Here is a 17,348-nt window from a genome sequence, read left to right as displayed (position 1 = left end):
ATTGTTGTCATCAACGAAGTGACCTATTTCATCAGTAAGATCAATTGCTCTTGCAGGCTCGCCATCACATCATTCAGTCCACTGAATGATTCAACTGCGTATGAAATCGCTTCTTCATGAGAAGTTACATCTTTCACTAGCTTGTTGACAGTTGCAGCCATCTGCTCTTGGCCTCGAGGTGAACCTATCTCCTCAGCTTTGACAATTGTCTTACCTTTGGTGTTAAGCAAGTTTTGATAGGGCATCACGATGTCTTGCTCACAAATCATAGCATGTCGGTGCGTCTGTCGACACCGACTCTGGAGTTCCTTCCCCAGCACGAGAACGGGCTCTGGTACCACTTGTCACAGGCCTATTTCCTTCAATAATCCAGCACAGTGCGACGGTCCTTCCTTACCGCTGCAAGCCTACTTATCGCTCGTTTGCCGGTTGCAGAAGCTTGTAATCAGAGTGCAAGAGAACAAAAGAGAATGGAGGGAGAAGAATTGCAATTACAAGAAGCAATCACGACGAGTGTGAACAAAAGAAAGCTCAACATATTTAATTCATTCACAATTTAGCTCGTAGGCCTCTTATAGTTTAAATATACGGGCTGCTTCTTCGAGGTATTAATTAACCTAAACTAGGCAGCTTACATCAGACTCAACGAAAGCAAAACAGACTCTAGACACAACTTTATAATGTAAGTCACAAAGGAACAACTTTGTTATCATAATAAATTTAAACCGGATATCTTTGAATATCCAATTTCAAATACTTTAAGAGGTGATTTATCCAAATACCAAATGTAATAGCCATATTATATGCTATATATTCAACTTCTGGAATATGTTGTAACATACACCCTTCTTTTTTGTATGACCGTACAACTGCCCTACCTCCTAAAATAATCGCATAGCTAGATGTGCATTTTGTTCTATCTCTATCATCAGCAAAATCTGCATCTGAATAACCATAGGATTTAGCCTATCTGCATGATAGTATATCTTGAGTTTTTTGTTTCCTTTAAATACTGAAATATTTTTTTTGTTGCTTCCCAATGATAAAGACTAGGATTGATGTGGTATCTACTAAATACATTCACTGCAAAGCTTAAATATGATATATTGCATAACATAACATACATCAGGCTTTCAATTGTTTGTGCATAGGCAACATTCAATTTCTCTTGCCCTTCTTTTGAGCAATCATTTTTGCTCAATCTCAAACCTTTAATTATAGGTGTTGACTTTGCCTTGGTACTCTTCATTCTACATTTTTTTAAATGTGGTCAAGATTTTTTTCTTGTCTTAGGCTCAATTTTCTATCAATTTGGATTTTAATTTCTGAGGATATATGATGCTCCACTTATATCCCTAATCTTAAATTGAGAACTCAACCAAGGCTTGGTTTTATTAATTGTTTCTATGTTATTTTGACAATTAATATATCACCAACATAGAGGAACAAAATTATAAATTTACTTTCACTTTTTTTGGCATATATACAGTAGTCTAAATTATTTGCTTCATAATCCAATTTGATTATAACCTTATAAAAAGTTAAATACCACTGCCTAGGTGACTTTTTAGGCCCATACAAGGATTTGTTTAATTTGTATATTTTATTTTTTTGACATTCAATTTTAAAACCTTATGATTATTGCATATATATTGTCTTTTTAAGTTTACCATTTAAAAAAGTTGTTTTTGCATCCATTTGATACAAATCAAGATCAAAATAATTCACTAATGCCAATATTATATGAATTAAAGTTAATTTTGTTACACGGAAACAAGGGTCTTTATAATCTATTCTCTCACATTGAGAGTAACTTTTTACAATCAATTTTGTCTTGAACTTATCAAAAGTTTCATCGATCTTAAGTTTCTTTTTTAGAACCCACATACTACTATTTTCCTTACAACCCTCAGGCAATGTAGCTAATTCTCAAACTTTATTTCTTTTTATGGAGTCTAACTCATCCTACATTTCTTCTATCCAATATTTAGATTTCTTTGAAGCAATAACATCATGAAAACTTCAATTATCAAGAGTTTCATCCATGTTCTTAGAATAACATAATTTTTCACCCAAGAATAAGTAATAATTATTTAAATAAGATGAAGAAACTCTTAATTTTTCTAACCAACTACAGGTTGTAGAGACTACTCGACATTTACAACTAGATCATGATGCTTGAGTTCTTGAGTTGGTATCTCTAAATCATTTTAAATACCAAGAGAGACATCTTCTTCTTTCGGATCAAAGCTACATTGTTTATTTTCTAAAAAATCAACTCTTTTGTTTTTTATAAATCCTTTCTTAGGATTATATATCATATAACCCTTTGATCCTTTTGGGTGCTCCATAAAAATACACTTGATAGTTTTCCTATCTAGCTTATCCCTTAAATTGATTAGAGATTAACTCATCGACAGCTAGGCTGCAAAGTCTTGAAAAAGCTTTCAAGGTCATCTTGCTTTGTTGAATGATACATTTTTGGTGACACGAAGCTAGACCAGTGAATCAAAACTGAATATAGTTTACCAATTTATTGGCCAATTTGCCTCAATGGCCTGCAACAACTTATTCACAGCAAGGTGCCCATTCACTTTCTGTACAAACAACAACAACAACAACAACAACAACTACTACGCTTTCATCCCAAAACAATTGGGGTCAGCGATATGAACCAAAAAAGAAATTCATTTTGGGTCTTCCACATGAATCCTTTTCCTCCAATCATTTCTATCCAATGCCATGTCCTCGGTGAGGTTCAAAGCATTCATATCCTTTCCTATCATCTCCATCCAAGTCTTCCTAGGCCTACCCCGACCTCTTTTAACTAATATATTTTCCCATTTCTCCAACCTTCTAATTGGAGCATCATTAGGCCTTCGCCGAATATGTCCAAACCACCGTAAACAATTCTCTCGCATCTTATTTTCAATGGGTGCAACACCTACCTTCTTACGTATCTCCTCGTTCTGAATCTTATCTTTTATTGTATTTCCACACATCCATCTAAGCATCCGCATCTCAGCTACACTCATTTTTTGAATATGATGTCTCTTGGCAGCCCAACATTCCGTACCATATAGTAAAGCGGGTCTAATAGTCGTCTTATAAAACTTTCCCTTCAACTGCAATGGCATTTTACGATCGCACAACACTCCAGTTGCACTTTTCCATTTCATTCACCCAACCTTTATCCTATCTTTATCCTATGATTTACATCTCCATCAATTTCTCCATACTTTTGAATGATGGATCCCAAATATTTGAAATAATCATTCACCGGTATTTCTTGCTCGCCAAGCTTCACTACATTCCCATCACTACTTCGTTGCTTGCTAAACCAACATTCCATATATTCAGTCTTACTCTTACTCAACTGAAAACCTCTAGCTTCCAATGTCTGTCTCCATAATTCTAACTTAGCATTAACCTCAGCTCTAGACTCATCAATCAAAACAATATCATCAGCCCATTCACTTTCTGTATTAATTAGTATTGATTTTATTGATCCAGTATGAGAAAGAGAAACAAACACCAACAACAACTTATAGTGCACAAGACAACAAACGTATACAGAACCATTAATCCAAACCATGTTTAAAAGAAAAACAATCATCTTTTATTATATTATTGCCGCTCTAATAACTTGACAGAATTAAAAGTATAGCTTGCTTTCAAAGAACCATCAAGACTCAGTGACCTAATTTAACGAAAAATGTAGGCAACACAATCAGAACCATCTGTATGCTCAGCCGGTGTTTCTCATGCCAGCAGCTATTCCGTTAATGGTGATGAGCAAAGCATCCCGAAGCTTGTGATTGTCATCATCTCGTCTCAACCTCCGTAGTATCTCCACTTGCAGCATGTTGATGGGGTTGAGACAAGGCAGCCTACTCTCTATGAGGCGCTGGAGGCTGCGATTGTTCTCTGAAAGCTTTTCATGCCCACTTACCACCAGAATATACTTCTCAGTGTTGTCTAGCTCCCTCCTCAGCTGAGCACCAAGCTCCTGCCTCAAAGGAGAAACTAGAACTTCGTCATAATGCTTTGCAATATGAATGTCAGCCTTGGCCAGAACCATCTCAATAAGATCAATTGTGGACTGGAGAAATGGCCATTCTCGATACATGGCCTGCAAATCATCCCTGTAGCCCTTCTCACAGGCTGCCTGCAGCCCAGCTCCAACACCCAGCCATGCTGGCAATACAAACCTCGTCTGAGTCCAAGCAAACACCCAAGGTATGGCACGCAGGTGCCCAATGCCTATAGAGGCCTTCCTCCTTGTTGGTCTGCTTCCAATGTTGAGGAATCCCAGCTCTGCCTGAGGTGTAGCTTCTTGGAAGTAAGCAAGGAAATCTTTGTTCTCGTATACAGTGGATCTGTAATGCTGGCAGCTGATCTTGGATATTTCTTCCATCAAGTTTCTCCACTTCTCCTCTCGAGGTGGGAGAGGGGGGCGCAGAGTAGCAAGCAAAACAGCTGTGGTGTAAATCTCCAGCTGCCTCACTGCCGTTTGGGGCAGACCAAATTTGGCTTGCACCATTTCCCCCTGCTCAGTTGAACGAAGAGTTCCCTGCATGTACACACATAAACAGTTATTGTTTACAAGATAAAAAATTTCAACCATCTGAAAGTTTCAGGAGCCAAGAACCAAACAGCCATACTATAGGATAGGGTGTAGTCGAGCAGCTAAGCAAGAACTTCCACCACTGATAGCACAGGACAAAGCAAAACCTTGCTATTTACAACTTAGCAAACTTGAAATTTATCATAGTATATACCCATTTGGGAACCCCATGCAAAAGACAGTAGCTAGTTTTAAAAACCGTAAACTGCTCATATTGCCTATTAATGCAGGAAACATGACGGCCAAACAGCAATGGCTATGAGGTCCTATCACCTTTGCACACACGCAACAAAAAGTGAAAATACATGCTATAATTTTGGTGCACAAGATTGCTTTAGAACTTCAAATAAATTAGAAGAGCACATTATCACTTTCTAAGTTCAGTTAACTAGAATGGTATCATCATTCGGGAACACTTCAACTGAATAAGGAATAAAAAAACTTCATTCCATAGGGAAAAGTGTTTGGCAACCACAATGTAGACCGTTACTTTAAAAATATCAAGCAGAAATAAAAGAAATACTTTCACATACCATTACAGATCCAGGAGGCTGGGATTGTATAGCGAGGTGAGTGGGACCACCACCCCTACCAATACTCCCTCCACGCCCATGGAACAGAGTAACTTTAATACCATATTCGTTGCAAGCTGCCACTACATCTTCCTGAGCCTTGTACAGTTCCCATGCAGCAGTAAAGCGTCCTGCATCTTTCCCAGAGTCTGAATACCCGACCATCACCTACACCATGATTTTGCCAGTGCAGAGGTACATTAAGATGAGACCATACCAAACTTGTAATTGCAACATTAGATGATACCTCTTGGTGTCCATTGTGATTTTGAATTACATGTTCTCGGTACCAATCAATAGACAACAATTTTCTGATTACTGATCCTGCTTCACGCAGATCTTGTACTGTCTCAAACAATGGTACAACCCGCAACCTGCTCAATCATTAATTATGTGAACCCAACTTGCAACTCAAACAATAGAGGAAGCACCATATACATAATCAGGTAATTTTTGTCTTACGTTCCCCCAGCACAAGTTCGGCCTGGCTCACCACTGACAGCAAGTCTTGCATCCTTTTGCAATAGCTCAACTGCCAAAACATCACTAGCCTGTAGCAACAATATGTAGAGATGGTATATACAGGTTGTCTTGCAGATTTGGCAGAAAATATATATATATATATATATTGCGAATAGTGATCCAGTGCATATTAGTTTGTCAATCACAAAGATTCAAACACTAACAGAATAGACAAAGCCCAAGAGTGCATACATTGGAGGCCATAGATATCACGTATGCTCCAAATGATTCACTCCCAAGTTCAGCTGCAACACGGAAAGTGTCCAGAACCTCCCTTACATCAGCAGAAACCTGATAATAGCAATATACATATTTCATACACAAAAGCATGTCCCATAAAAAGGTGATTGTTACAGAAAATTTTCCAAATAAAACCAAAAGTGGATGAAAAGCGCAGATGTCCATGCTCATATAGAATTGCATGTTAAGACTTCGTATCACCTCTATGCTTGGGGGCACAAGTGGCCTCTTCCCTTTGAGCTCACTTGTGAGGAATTCCAGCTTCCTGTCTTCATCCCACTCACTGAATATCCCAATATCTAAATATTTTGTAATTGCATCAAGTGTTTCAGCATGCCTACCAGATTCCTGGAAAAGAATAGAACACTAGTCAAACATATTACTTTCACAAATTAAGGTGAAGAATAATATATCACTGCTCACCTGACGCAAATCAAGCTTCATCAATATCATCCCAAAGGTAGCAACCCTCCGGATAAGGTCTGCTAGCCGTCCATCTGCCAATGTCACTGATCCACAGGATTGCTGCAATAACAAGTGACCAAGTGACAACCTAGCATGATAGAGAATTGCAGCCAACCGTGACAGACAATAGAAAAGAGAATGTCACCAGGGATTTGTAGCACAAAAGTAGTGGTTCAAGAAGCTGTTCTGATGTTTCATAATAATCAGAAGGATCAAAATCACAAGGAAGACCCTCAAGTAGAAGCTCTAGGTGTCTTCGAGTCTTTATAAGCTGAAAAAATTAGACACGAAACATTAAGTTCTACAATATAAAACAATTCATCAAGATGACGCCAAGGTCCTCCTCATATATGAGATAGCTACTAACCTTTTCTCTCACATCCCCAAGGACAATCCTATATGGAGCAATGCCAGGGCGTTGTGGCAAACTAGGCTCTAAAAGCTTTTGAAAGCTGGATTTGCCAATTTGAGATTCTGAAAATATTTTCGTCTGTGCAGTAAGCTGACTTGAACTGAAAGAAGCAGATCTGCTGGAAGTTCCAGCATACTGTACAGTACTGGAAGAAACTAGGTTACTGTCTGCTGAAAGCTGACTATTCTCCATTCTAGCTGATATACCAACAGAGCTTAAAACTGAATTGGAAGAGTCTTCACAATCCTAAACCATTTATGCACAATATCAAGGTTACAACACAATATATGAACTGAATCATCAATAGGACAAAAAGCTAAGAACCATATCTAAAGAGAAAAATACTACATGAAATTTCATACAGGACATATCCTAGAAATAGATTGATACCTGAGACTCTGTTATTCTGCTATCAGTGCATGGGAATTCCAGTATGGGGAGTTGTGCTTCTCCATCATTACACCCTACACAAGTTAAAAATTGGTTAATGCATTAATTCTACATTATGTCCATGAAGACTGCAACTGGCATAGATTTTTCAGTGTAAGTCTCAAAGTATACTGAAAGGCATAAGCTTCCAGACAATCAAACAAGAAATAACAAATAAACAAATGCATATCTACAGTAAGATGAGTAAGCAATATCAGCACATCATGTGCATACCATCAAAGTGTATAAGAAGGCAGGAGAGAGAGAGAGAGAGTCCAGCTTTTTATGTTTCCTTTTTTATCATTATTATATTGTCAAGTGTCAACAGCATCAGTCATCCTATGGCCGTCTTAGTGATCCTAAGCCAGCTTCTAATTTTTCCTTTTTCTAGATAAATAAAAATGGCCTGTCTTTATTTCCCAAATAGTCATAATAGTGAGCAGTACTGCATAACCTAATTAAGACCAACTCAGGGGAAAAAGGAAAAGAAGAAAAAGAAAGACAACTTTTTTTTCCATCAAATCTAATGTTAGAAGATGTAGTTTCTACAATTAGACAGTTATCATGACGTATGTGCTCAACCACATCAGCACAGATGGAAGGAGAACATATGATGCCAAAATGAATAATAAAGATTGAGAATGATAATTCACCTGTACATGAAGGCAAATCCGCACCAGCAGGAAGCTGGGTAGGCAGTGCTGAAGTTGGTTGGTCAACATGCTTCGGCTGATTCCAACCCTCATGATGCCAGTCCTCTTGAGTTGTTCCTATGAAAGAATTTGCAAAAGACAACATAATTTATTGGAGAATTGCACCATGAATACCTATATTTGTTGGACAACTGATCATTAATGCCAATCTAACTACAGTTTCATAACATATTTACTTGCACTGCAATAAGAAATGAACTCTAACCCTGTATAATCAAAAATATGTCACAGATCATTATCCAAAAATGCATCATTATTCTTAAATATGAACAAGTCTTTCCAGAAGACATAAAATTCAGCAGCATTGTGACTAGGTTGTAGAAAATGGAGCCGCATATCAAAACAGATCGATGTAGTGAAACAAGGCAAGCCGGTTTGGTCATTGCAGAGCTACATACTTTGATGCATACATATATGCAACCAATTAAAGAGAGATGAAAATCGCCCAAAAAATAATTAAAACTCAGTGTTCTTAAATAGCTTTTCACTATAGTTTGCAATTCAAGTTCTAACTTTAAGCACAAATTCAAGTTGATAGCATCCCCTTTGAAGTACAATGTAGCGTTTAAATAGGGTCCTAAAGAAAAAGCAGTATGGCTCAGTTATACTCAATTGTACCAGCTTAGACAAGCTGGAAAAAGATGTTTAACGATGTGGACAAAAGAGCAGCAGATTTGTAGCATTCATTCTCAGCAATATCTTGTATACAATTAAATTGTGTTCTTTCTATGACACTCTAACAAAGATTTGGATGTTGCTAACATCGCAAAATATCACATCATGAAGATAACATCGCCACGCATGAATTCAATATTTTCTAGATATTATCTCCTTCGGCCTGTCTATGTTGAAGACGTGGCAATCATCATCTGTCACAAGAGTCCCAGGCTGGGCCAATATAAATAAGGCAACAAATAAAAAGAGGGTAAAAAAAAGAACAATCATGTTACTATCAATTTACAGAAAAATGAAAAGGGAAAAGAGACAAACAGAGAACAGAGATTAAAAGAAGAAAGAGCAGGGAATAAGAATGGTCAAGTAATTTGTTCCATTTTAATAAAATAAATTCTACTTAATTTTTAACTAATAAATTCTAATATCAAAGTTTCCATTTAAAGGTTGTGTCACTGAGGCCACACCTAAGCATGAAGAAAACAATGTTCTTTATCATCTTTCTCCCATTAATAGAAGCAGAAACCCTCAACAAGCTGTCATAGAAATAATGTTAATACTTCTGCTGAATCGAGTGTAAGTAACAGAATTATACCTTACATGCCTTTAAAGGACACTAGACCCACAGTAAAAGATGAACCTTACCTCAATCACAACAAATGAAGACATTGATAATAAAAGAAAATCATTGTATACCGAATAAGAGGTAATAATTTTGGTGATAGTCAACATGCCACTTTGCCACACTTTTCTATTGAATGGAATCATAATGATATGATAAAAAGTAGGAGGTGCCCAATGCTATCAGTGTTTGCTCTCCAATATCAAGCATTAACCATGTTGATAGCTCATTCTGAACAACCATATGCCCTTGAAACTCAAACTCAATTTTAGCAAAGAAGTGGGCAAATTGGGTATCCTATATATAGATGGTTCACGACATATTTTCCACTTTTTACCTTTCTTCAGTTCTAATCTTTGAGGAAATCACAGTTTTAAAGCAATGTGATATATGGATAGCACTTGTATGACTATGAAGTGATGATGTGATACAGGTCAAAGGAACTAGAAGGGAAAGACCACATAATTATTGGAGGCAGTCAATGTGAGATATTGGAACATATAGATCTGCCACAGGTGATTAAGTAGCAACTACAAAATACAGCTTATGAAAATGTAAGAACCCATGTGGGCACAGCTGATAATAATATGATGAAAACAATGATGATACATGTGTGCTCTTGTACTATCCCCAATATCATTGCATTTTCATTCTTATTATTGTTAGGCATAGCATAAATGCTAGATGCAAAGTTTGTGGGTTATAGGTATCCCTCAAGCCAAGTGGCCTAGATCTTTTTCCCTTTTTTGTCAGTGGAATGTTGCAGGGAAAGGGTGGTGAGAAAGACTGGAGGTGAAGGGACGAATTGTACACCACATTTCATCTCTTATGCTGATCAAGGGCGTTTTAACTCTGCTAGCCCATAGACAAGAGCAACAATAACCCTTCTAAAGAAAATTGGATTACAATATTACTAACCCAGATAGATCTACAGGAAAGAAAAAGCAGTCAAAGGCATGAATAAGTACATACAGAATATGACAATTTTTATTGTTTCCTTCATTTCTGTTATCTTTTGATTCCTCAGGTCTAAAGCTGATCGTAAAAAAAGGATAGCTTCTTGCTCAAATAAATATTTCTAAGTCTAGATTATTATCAGAAATCCTACAAAAACCTTTTAAATTTGCAGACTAGCACTTCAACTATATGGTCATGCTGATTACTGAAAAAAAAAGTCAAAAATGTAAGTTAACTTTTTTCTTTTTTGCTTTGCCAAAGCTTTCCCTTTCAAAACTAGGACAGGTTTGTATTTTCTTTCTGTAGCAAAGCTGCAGTGCATTAGTTTTACTCATAGCCACAAATATCAGTCAGCTATATCTCGGTGAAGCAAAATCTCCGGATATTATAGGTTTTTCAATAAATAATGAGAAGAGCTCAGAATTTCAAAAATAAAACAAAAATGACAAATTGGAAAAAATAAGAAAAAATACATGTTAAGCAAAGAAGCTCCAATATGATAGAAACAACATGATGGACAACCTAAATATGCAAAACTTGATCTTAAGTATTTTATTAGCCTAGACATTCTAGAACTAGCAAATCACAAATATTATCTATAGTATCAGGATATTATCACGATAATATTGTGATAAATGTAAATAACTGATATTTTCAAAATATTGTCATATTTTAGCTTTTAAATCTTTTTCCATTTTAATGCTTTAATATCCAATGTTTTCAAAATATCACCTATATCTGTGACTATGGCTTTACTTTTCCTAAGGAATATATATATATATATATATATATATATATATATATATATATATATATATATATATATATATATATATATATATAAGAGTACCCTTTAGCTTAATGCAAATTCTGTGTTTTATATAAGTAGAAGAAAAGAACATGCAATAAAGCACTAGTATAGAAAGAAATTTAGAAATTTGAAGAATTAATACTAAAGAGTGATAGATTTTATGTAATTACAGAAGTGACAGACCTTTATATAAGACTTCATAGGCAAGTTTTGCCAGTTGATCACTGCACCTGCTCATGGAAAGTTCAAATCTGAGACTATCAATTTCTCGAATATAAAGATCAGTTACCATCCACCGTGATAAAAAGGCAACATCCCTTGTAACCTAAAAAAGGAGAGAATAAAATAAACTTAGAAGACCAAAGTTGATAATGGAAGGGTGAAACATAGTCTGAATCAGCTGTATGCATGCATGCCATTAGAACTCATCATCAGATACATCCATGTGTTGTTACAAAAACAAAAAATAGTTGCCACAGTGTTATCCTGATATCAGGACTACTCAGTTAAATAAGATATTTCCTGGAACACTAGAAAAAAATAGAATTTTTCAGCAGCTATGGACAACTCAATATAATTATCCACATGATTCACATATCTTGAGACTTCTGAAAACTAAGAATACAAACTCTCTAATATTGCCTACTCCTATTCATAGCTACTAGTACTAAGGAGGCATTTGGATGAGACACGTATTTGACAGAGCACGAAGTGAAAGCGAAAGTGATAGGGGAATCAGAACTAGGAAGCAACAATTTTAAAGCTTAAACATATTCAGGTAGTGAAAAGCAGGAGGGAAACAAGAAGTTTGAGGAGAAAAATAGGATTTCTGTGTGAAGTTATGGAGATATGAGAAAATTTTAAGGAAAAAACTATTTAATACGTGTATATTGTAACCTAAAGCTATTTAAGACACCCTAGCTCACGTTATTTAAAAGCGCAACATGAAAATGCATTTTAAAAAGCAGTGACTGCATATGCAATAATTGAGACAAATTGACAATTTGCAAAGTAATTTTCTGTTGTATATCTAGATATTAAAGTTTTTTAGAAAAAATTGTTCAACAATTAAATGTATTCCACAATTTCTATCAAGTATTAAGAAACCTAAATAAGCATTATAAAAAAAAAGAAAACTAAATTATTTCATAAAATAATTGCTTCAAGAATCCCAATTTCTTAAACTAGAGGATCACATTTCTTGAATATAAGGATCCAAAATTCTTAAACCAGGATTTCTAAACTGCTTCTTGCTCATCTTGGAAGTGGGTGTCTTTTTGCTTCCACATCAGGCCTCCTAAGAAGTGGGATTCCCACTCTGTCTGAGTGCTTCCAGTAACAATGGCCCCCACCAGGGTTTGGGAGAATAGAAACTGGATGTGAAAAACCAGGTGTAGGTTTGTTGGGTGACCCTTGCCATTCCCTTCTCCTTCTTCCTCAAATCTGAGCATGGTTGGACCAACCACTTCCAGCCATAATTGGAAAATGGTCTGATGATATTATCTGGCTTGGACAATACACTCAGTCAGTGGATCACTGAAAACATCCTAAAGTAGACCCTCCCTCCTGTTTCCTTGTTTGCCATCCATGAATGACTATCATACGACCATAATATGGCTAAGCTAGGCGATGGCTAGTCACTGATGGTTGGTGTCATTCTGTCTTGTTTTTCTATAGGTGGTCACTGGAAAACATCCCAAAGTAGATCTCCCTTTTTTCAGCCATTGTCTAGCCATAATATGGTTGAATGGTAGCCAAACATTTGAGTGTCACATCTGACATAGATAGCACCATCTCTTATGGCTGCATGATGGCTAATCATTAAGTGTTGGTGTTGTCTGACTTAGACAGCAGCAGCTCAACCATTTTTAAAAAGTGACTAGAAAGGTTTTTTTTCAGCCACCCAGACCAAAAAATGGCTGGAAGGTACAGTGTATGCATCTGATAGCACCTCCCAGATGTTTTCTAGCCATTGGTGGCCGAAAACAGGCAGAAGAAAATGGCACAAAAACCTATATTTTACTGTTTTTGTCATCCAAACACACTCAAAAATCAGAATTTAGTAAACTTGGAATTGGCAAACCTAGGTTCTAGTATGTGTCATACAACACATCCTAAACTACATCAACTCAGGATGAACCAATACACACAAATGTGAAATGCCCCAGGACTTGGAAAACAAGCCAAGCTCCATAGAGAATAGTTGAGCTCTTTTGAATTTTAGAACTAGGAAGAAGCTCCCGTCGCTGATGAAAGTTCCCAAAAATAAGGACAACCATTAAACATTTTAATATAGAAACATATAAAAACATAAATTTTCCAATTAAGTTCAGAAAGAATGAGCCTGAAAGAAATAGTGTCAATATCAATTCTTTAATGATGTTATAAATCATGATGATGCTTCCACTATTGATAAGTTTTTGACATTAAAATTCAGGTCATTGCTTCCTGTAAACATTCATCATTGCAGTTGCAGAAGGCATGTAATCTAGACATAGTCAAAAAGTACCCCAACATGTGCCTTGGTGTCAGCCAACCTAGTGCCAAGGTGCTGTTGGGGTACTTTTGACTATGTCTAGATTATGCCTGCTGCAACAACAATGATGAATGTTTACAGGAAGCAATGACATGAATTATAATGTCAAAAGCTTATCAATAGTGGAAGCATCATCTTGATTTATAACATCATTTGTGCCTTGGTGCCAGCCAACCTAGTGCCAAGGTGCTGTCTATTAACCTGAATAAATGCATTAATTTATAAATACAATTTAACATATAAAATTAATAGAAATTTTAAATACTTAAAATACTAAGTTATGATTATAATATCTTTTAACATTATAATTAAAGGGCAGTTCCGTCACCTAGTACCAGGATGCTGGCTAGATGTTGATGTATTGCCTAGGCCACCTACACAACAAAGCAAGTGCCTAGTTACAGTTTTAAATGTAATCCAATAAATCAAGCACATTATTTCATATAATAATGTTTATTTGCTGAGAGAGTTGTTAATAGGTCTAATTGGAAGATATTTGATTGTGTTTTTTCCACTCATGCAGATTTTGGAGACTGTATATTAATCAAAGAAGTGTAGTAAACTTGGTTGAATAAAACCAAACCAAGAAGGAAATAACCTGTAACTTTAAGATCCGTGGCATAGGCTTCTGGTATCATTTCTCAGCTCATTATGTAGCTTGCACATACATATCAAGTCTTTTTACAATTACATAGAGAAAAAGTTATTATGAGTAGAACATAAATATAGAATCAATTGGTTTATAGTTGATCCTTGATATCAACAACTCTCATATTCAAGCTTAGCAACATTTAATGGCAAATATGGGTATAAATGCACAATAAAAGTCAACCAAGTTTAAACTATATGATGCTTGATACAGATCACAAGGTGCCTGAGTTGGAGGCTCCTAATCAGAAGAAAAAAGCAATGCATATATCACAGAAACCACAAGTGCCCAAATTAGTTCAACAATATAAACATTCAAGCTACATGCTATGCTGCACTTGCATGAGCATACAAGCATGCATGCATGCATGCATATACACACACACAGACAAAGAATAACCAGTAACAGCCTCACCTTTGATGTTACATTAGGATTTCCATCGCGATCACCACCCATCCAAGAACCAAACCGTATTGGCGTGCATGTTAATGGAAGTGGTCGAGCTGTATTCTGCAGAATGCGCATATCAGTGAAATTTTGGAAAAGAAACCATCGTTGATATTATAGGATGTCGAAAAAGGAAGAAGCACAAACCTTCTTCAAAGCATTGCTAACACGGCGAAGATAATGTGGAATAGCCTTCCAAAGAGACTGTTCCACTATGTGTAAACCTAAGAAAAAAGGTAAAACAGATAAACAGTTCAACAGGGAGATATCCAGGCATAAACATTGTTAGTGTAGGTAAGTATTTCTACCTGCCCTGGCTTCATCTACTGGAGTGGGCTTCTGACGCCTCAACTCATCTGTTAGCCATAATGAGGTTATCTCCCTGACCTGCGAACAATAATGAATTGTGGGAATAAAATGGAAAAGGAAAGCCCCAAAAATCAAATATGAATGGCATCTAAAGTTAGGTGAATGAGTACCAGATCTTCAATCAGCATCTCTCGATCTTCGTGGCTAAGATCTGCCCGATCATTAAACTCCAACAGATGCTACAAGAGTAAGTTTACAGTTAATTTCCATTTCCATTCTTATTTCTATTTTAGAGATATAAAAGAACTATGCAAAGATCAAAAGATCCAAAGCTAAATTGAAATACCCACGCCACATGAGCACACAGACAGACAGCTGAACAGAGAGATAGATATGGGTAGAATTAACATACACAGCTTTAGTGGATCCTAAGAAGATCACCAAATACTTTTTTCCCTCCAAGATTTTGAAATGTCACAGTGCGGCTTTACAACAATTTTCACCTCCAAGGGCGTTCATAAATTTATAAAAGAACACGTTAAAAATACCATAAGTTCCATTTCTTTTTAAAAAAATTCACTAAAAAGTGGGGTGACAAGCATTCACTGCAGGAAGGATACAATGCAAGAAAACAAAAAAGAAAGCAATAATTGGAGTACAAAAAAATTGCTGAATAATCTAGCATTTTCAAGATAGGAATCATCAAAACTTACAGCTATCCTGATGTGCTTGTATTGAAGCGTCCTCCGGTTAATTTGAGTCGGATGTGCAGTGAGAACAATTTCAACACTCTGTACCATAAATCAAACACCATGAAGTAAGATTGGAGAATTTAGATTTTCCCATCAACAAATCATCAAAACTTGATCCATCATATCTTGGTTGCAAGTTAACCTGCTTGCAAACGGTATCGTAGAGCTCTTCTGGAGGAACACCGCTTTGAATCAGCTTGTTGAATATGTCATCACACGACTTGGATAGATAAACCGTGTTTTGTGCCTTCCGTACACTGCACAATCAGAAAACACCAGGATGAACCGAAGCAACATAACAAGGCTTCCGGACCAGCCTTGTTAGAACGACAACAACAGCAACACCAAAACCATTAAAACGATCCAACAAGTATTCGACTAATGTGAACTCTATAGAATAATATAATCATATGCGGCGCCAGATATAAAGAGAAAAACAAAAGACGATATGGGTATCGATTCTTTCATCGTTTTGAGGACCACAGAGCTCAAAGATGACAAGATGAACAAGTAAAGATGAAGGAACATCAGTCATCGCTCGCTTCTCTCTGGCTTAATTTACTTTTAGGAAAAGCTACCTCCAGAGAGAGAGGGAAATTAAACAAATTGGCAATTGACAAATCAACAGAGCGGTACCATCTAGCTACAGATAGATGGATGGAGTAAGATAACACGCCTAAGATTCACTCTACAGGAGAAACGCCATAGGTAGAGTCAATTGCATGGCGACCAACATAAAGAAAGATGAACAGAACCTGTGATGCGTCTCCGCGATCCCCATGAGATTGAGGTAGTGACTGAAGGCTCGAGCGAGCGTCAAGGCCTCCTCCAAAGTCATCTTCGATATCTCCGACGCGAGCTGCTTCTCCAGCAACTCCGCCATGTTCTCTATTCCCGCCATTCTCATGTTGAACGCACTCTGGCGCACCCCCACCCACCATTTTAGAAACCACCACCACCACCAAGATAAGGAGTAAAGAAACAAAAAGAACAAAGAAAGAAGAAAAAGAATAGAGAGAGCAGCCTCTCAAACCTGAGCAAGAATCCTCTGCCTCTCGACCTTCTCCATGAACTCCTGGCCAACCTCTCGCTGAAGGACGTCGTTGAGGAGGTTCCACAACAAGCGGCAGTCATCGTCGAACGCTTGGAACGAGATCTCCTCCGCGATGTCGTCTGTTGTGTCCGTCATGCTCTCTCTCTCTCTCTCTCTCTCTCTCTCTCTCTCGTCTTAACACTTCCCACCAAGTGCCAAACTAACGGCTAAGAGCCACTCTTCTTGATGAAAAAGAAGACACCAAGTCATGTCTATCACTCTCACCGATCGTCATGTGCAAAACCGTGACAGCTTTTGTTTTTAGCCGAAAAGGATGCTTGGGCTTTGCAAATTGGCAGCACAGTATGGTCCTTTTAAATTTCTAGTTCACTGTATCACTGCCCCTAATGGATTTAAGACAGTGCCATTATATGAGAACCTTTTGCTACTCTTTTTTTTCCACAGAAAAAGCTGGGGTTAGGCATACCCTACCAGCTATACAACTATACCCTTGAGATTCGAACTTGCAACGCCCCAATACAAGGTGACGTGCACTGACTGCTCCTGCCACACAAGCGGA

At 37.0% G+C, this 17,348-nt stretch overlaps 1 protein-coding gene across 2 annotated transcripts; it reads right to left on the bottom strand.

Moving 5' to 3' along the window:
* Nucleotides 1–3,477: 3,477 nt before the first annotated feature.
* LOC149841165 (phosphoenolpyruvate carboxylase 4-like) lies at nucleotides 3,478–17,062 on the bottom strand. Of its 2 annotated transcripts, XM_090003629.1 has the most exons (20): nucleotides 16,769–17,062; nucleotides 16,491–16,654; nucleotides 15,878–15,992; nucleotides 15,697–15,774; nucleotides 15,154–15,222; nucleotides 14,983–15,061; nucleotides 14,822–14,898; nucleotides 14,642–14,737; nucleotides 11,226–11,367; nucleotides 7,921–8,037; nucleotides 7,229–7,302; nucleotides 6,794–7,084; nucleotides 6,572–6,697; nucleotides 6,385–6,486; nucleotides 6,163–6,309; nucleotides 5,914–6,012; nucleotides 5,662–5,750; nucleotides 5,447–5,573; nucleotides 5,161–5,367; nucleotides 3,478–4,573 (listed from the first exon to the last, which is right to left on the bottom strand). In XM_090003629.1, the coding sequence occupies exons 1-20, from the start codon at nucleotides 16,922–16,924 to the stop codon at nucleotides 3,749–3,751; spliced, it is 3,180 nt and encodes a 1,059-aa protein (XP_089859755.1). In that variant the 5' UTR covers nucleotides 16,925–17,062; the 3' UTR covers nucleotides 3,478–3,748. The 2 variants fall into 2 exon arrangements, with proteins under 2 accessions (XP_089859755.1, XP_089859757.1); XM_090003631.1 differs by lacking the exons at nucleotides 15,697–15,774; nucleotides 15,878–15,992; nucleotides 16,491–16,654; nucleotides 16,769–17,062 and adding an exon at nucleotides 15,396–15,468.
* Nucleotides 17,063–17,348: the final 286 nt, after the last annotated feature.

Source organism: Nuphar pumila, chromosome 4, assembly GCF_984573655.1.
Source record: "Nuphar pumila chromosome 4, dmNupPumi1.hap1.1, whole genome shotgun sequence".
Taxonomy (NCBI): Eukaryota; Viridiplantae; Streptophyta; class Magnoliopsida; order Nymphaeales; family Nymphaeaceae; genus Nuphar; species Nuphar pumila.
This window is presented reverse-complemented; position numbering and strand designations above follow the sequence as displayed.

Bases quoted from the DNA above. Each gene is read 5' to 3' on its own strand.
- LOC149841165 (XM_090003629.1), bottom strand. From the start codon at position 16,924: ATGACGGACACAACAGACGACATCGCGGAGGAGATCTCGTTCCAAGCG. The intron at 15,062-15,153 runs GTACTCATTCAC...TATTGTTCGCAG, and splicing joins AGATGCTGATTGAAGATCTG to GTCAGGGAGATAACCTCATT. The intron at 5,368-5,446 runs GTATCATCTAAT...ATCATGGTGTAG, and splicing joins ATCACAATGGACACCAAGAG to GTGATGGTCGGGTATTCAGA.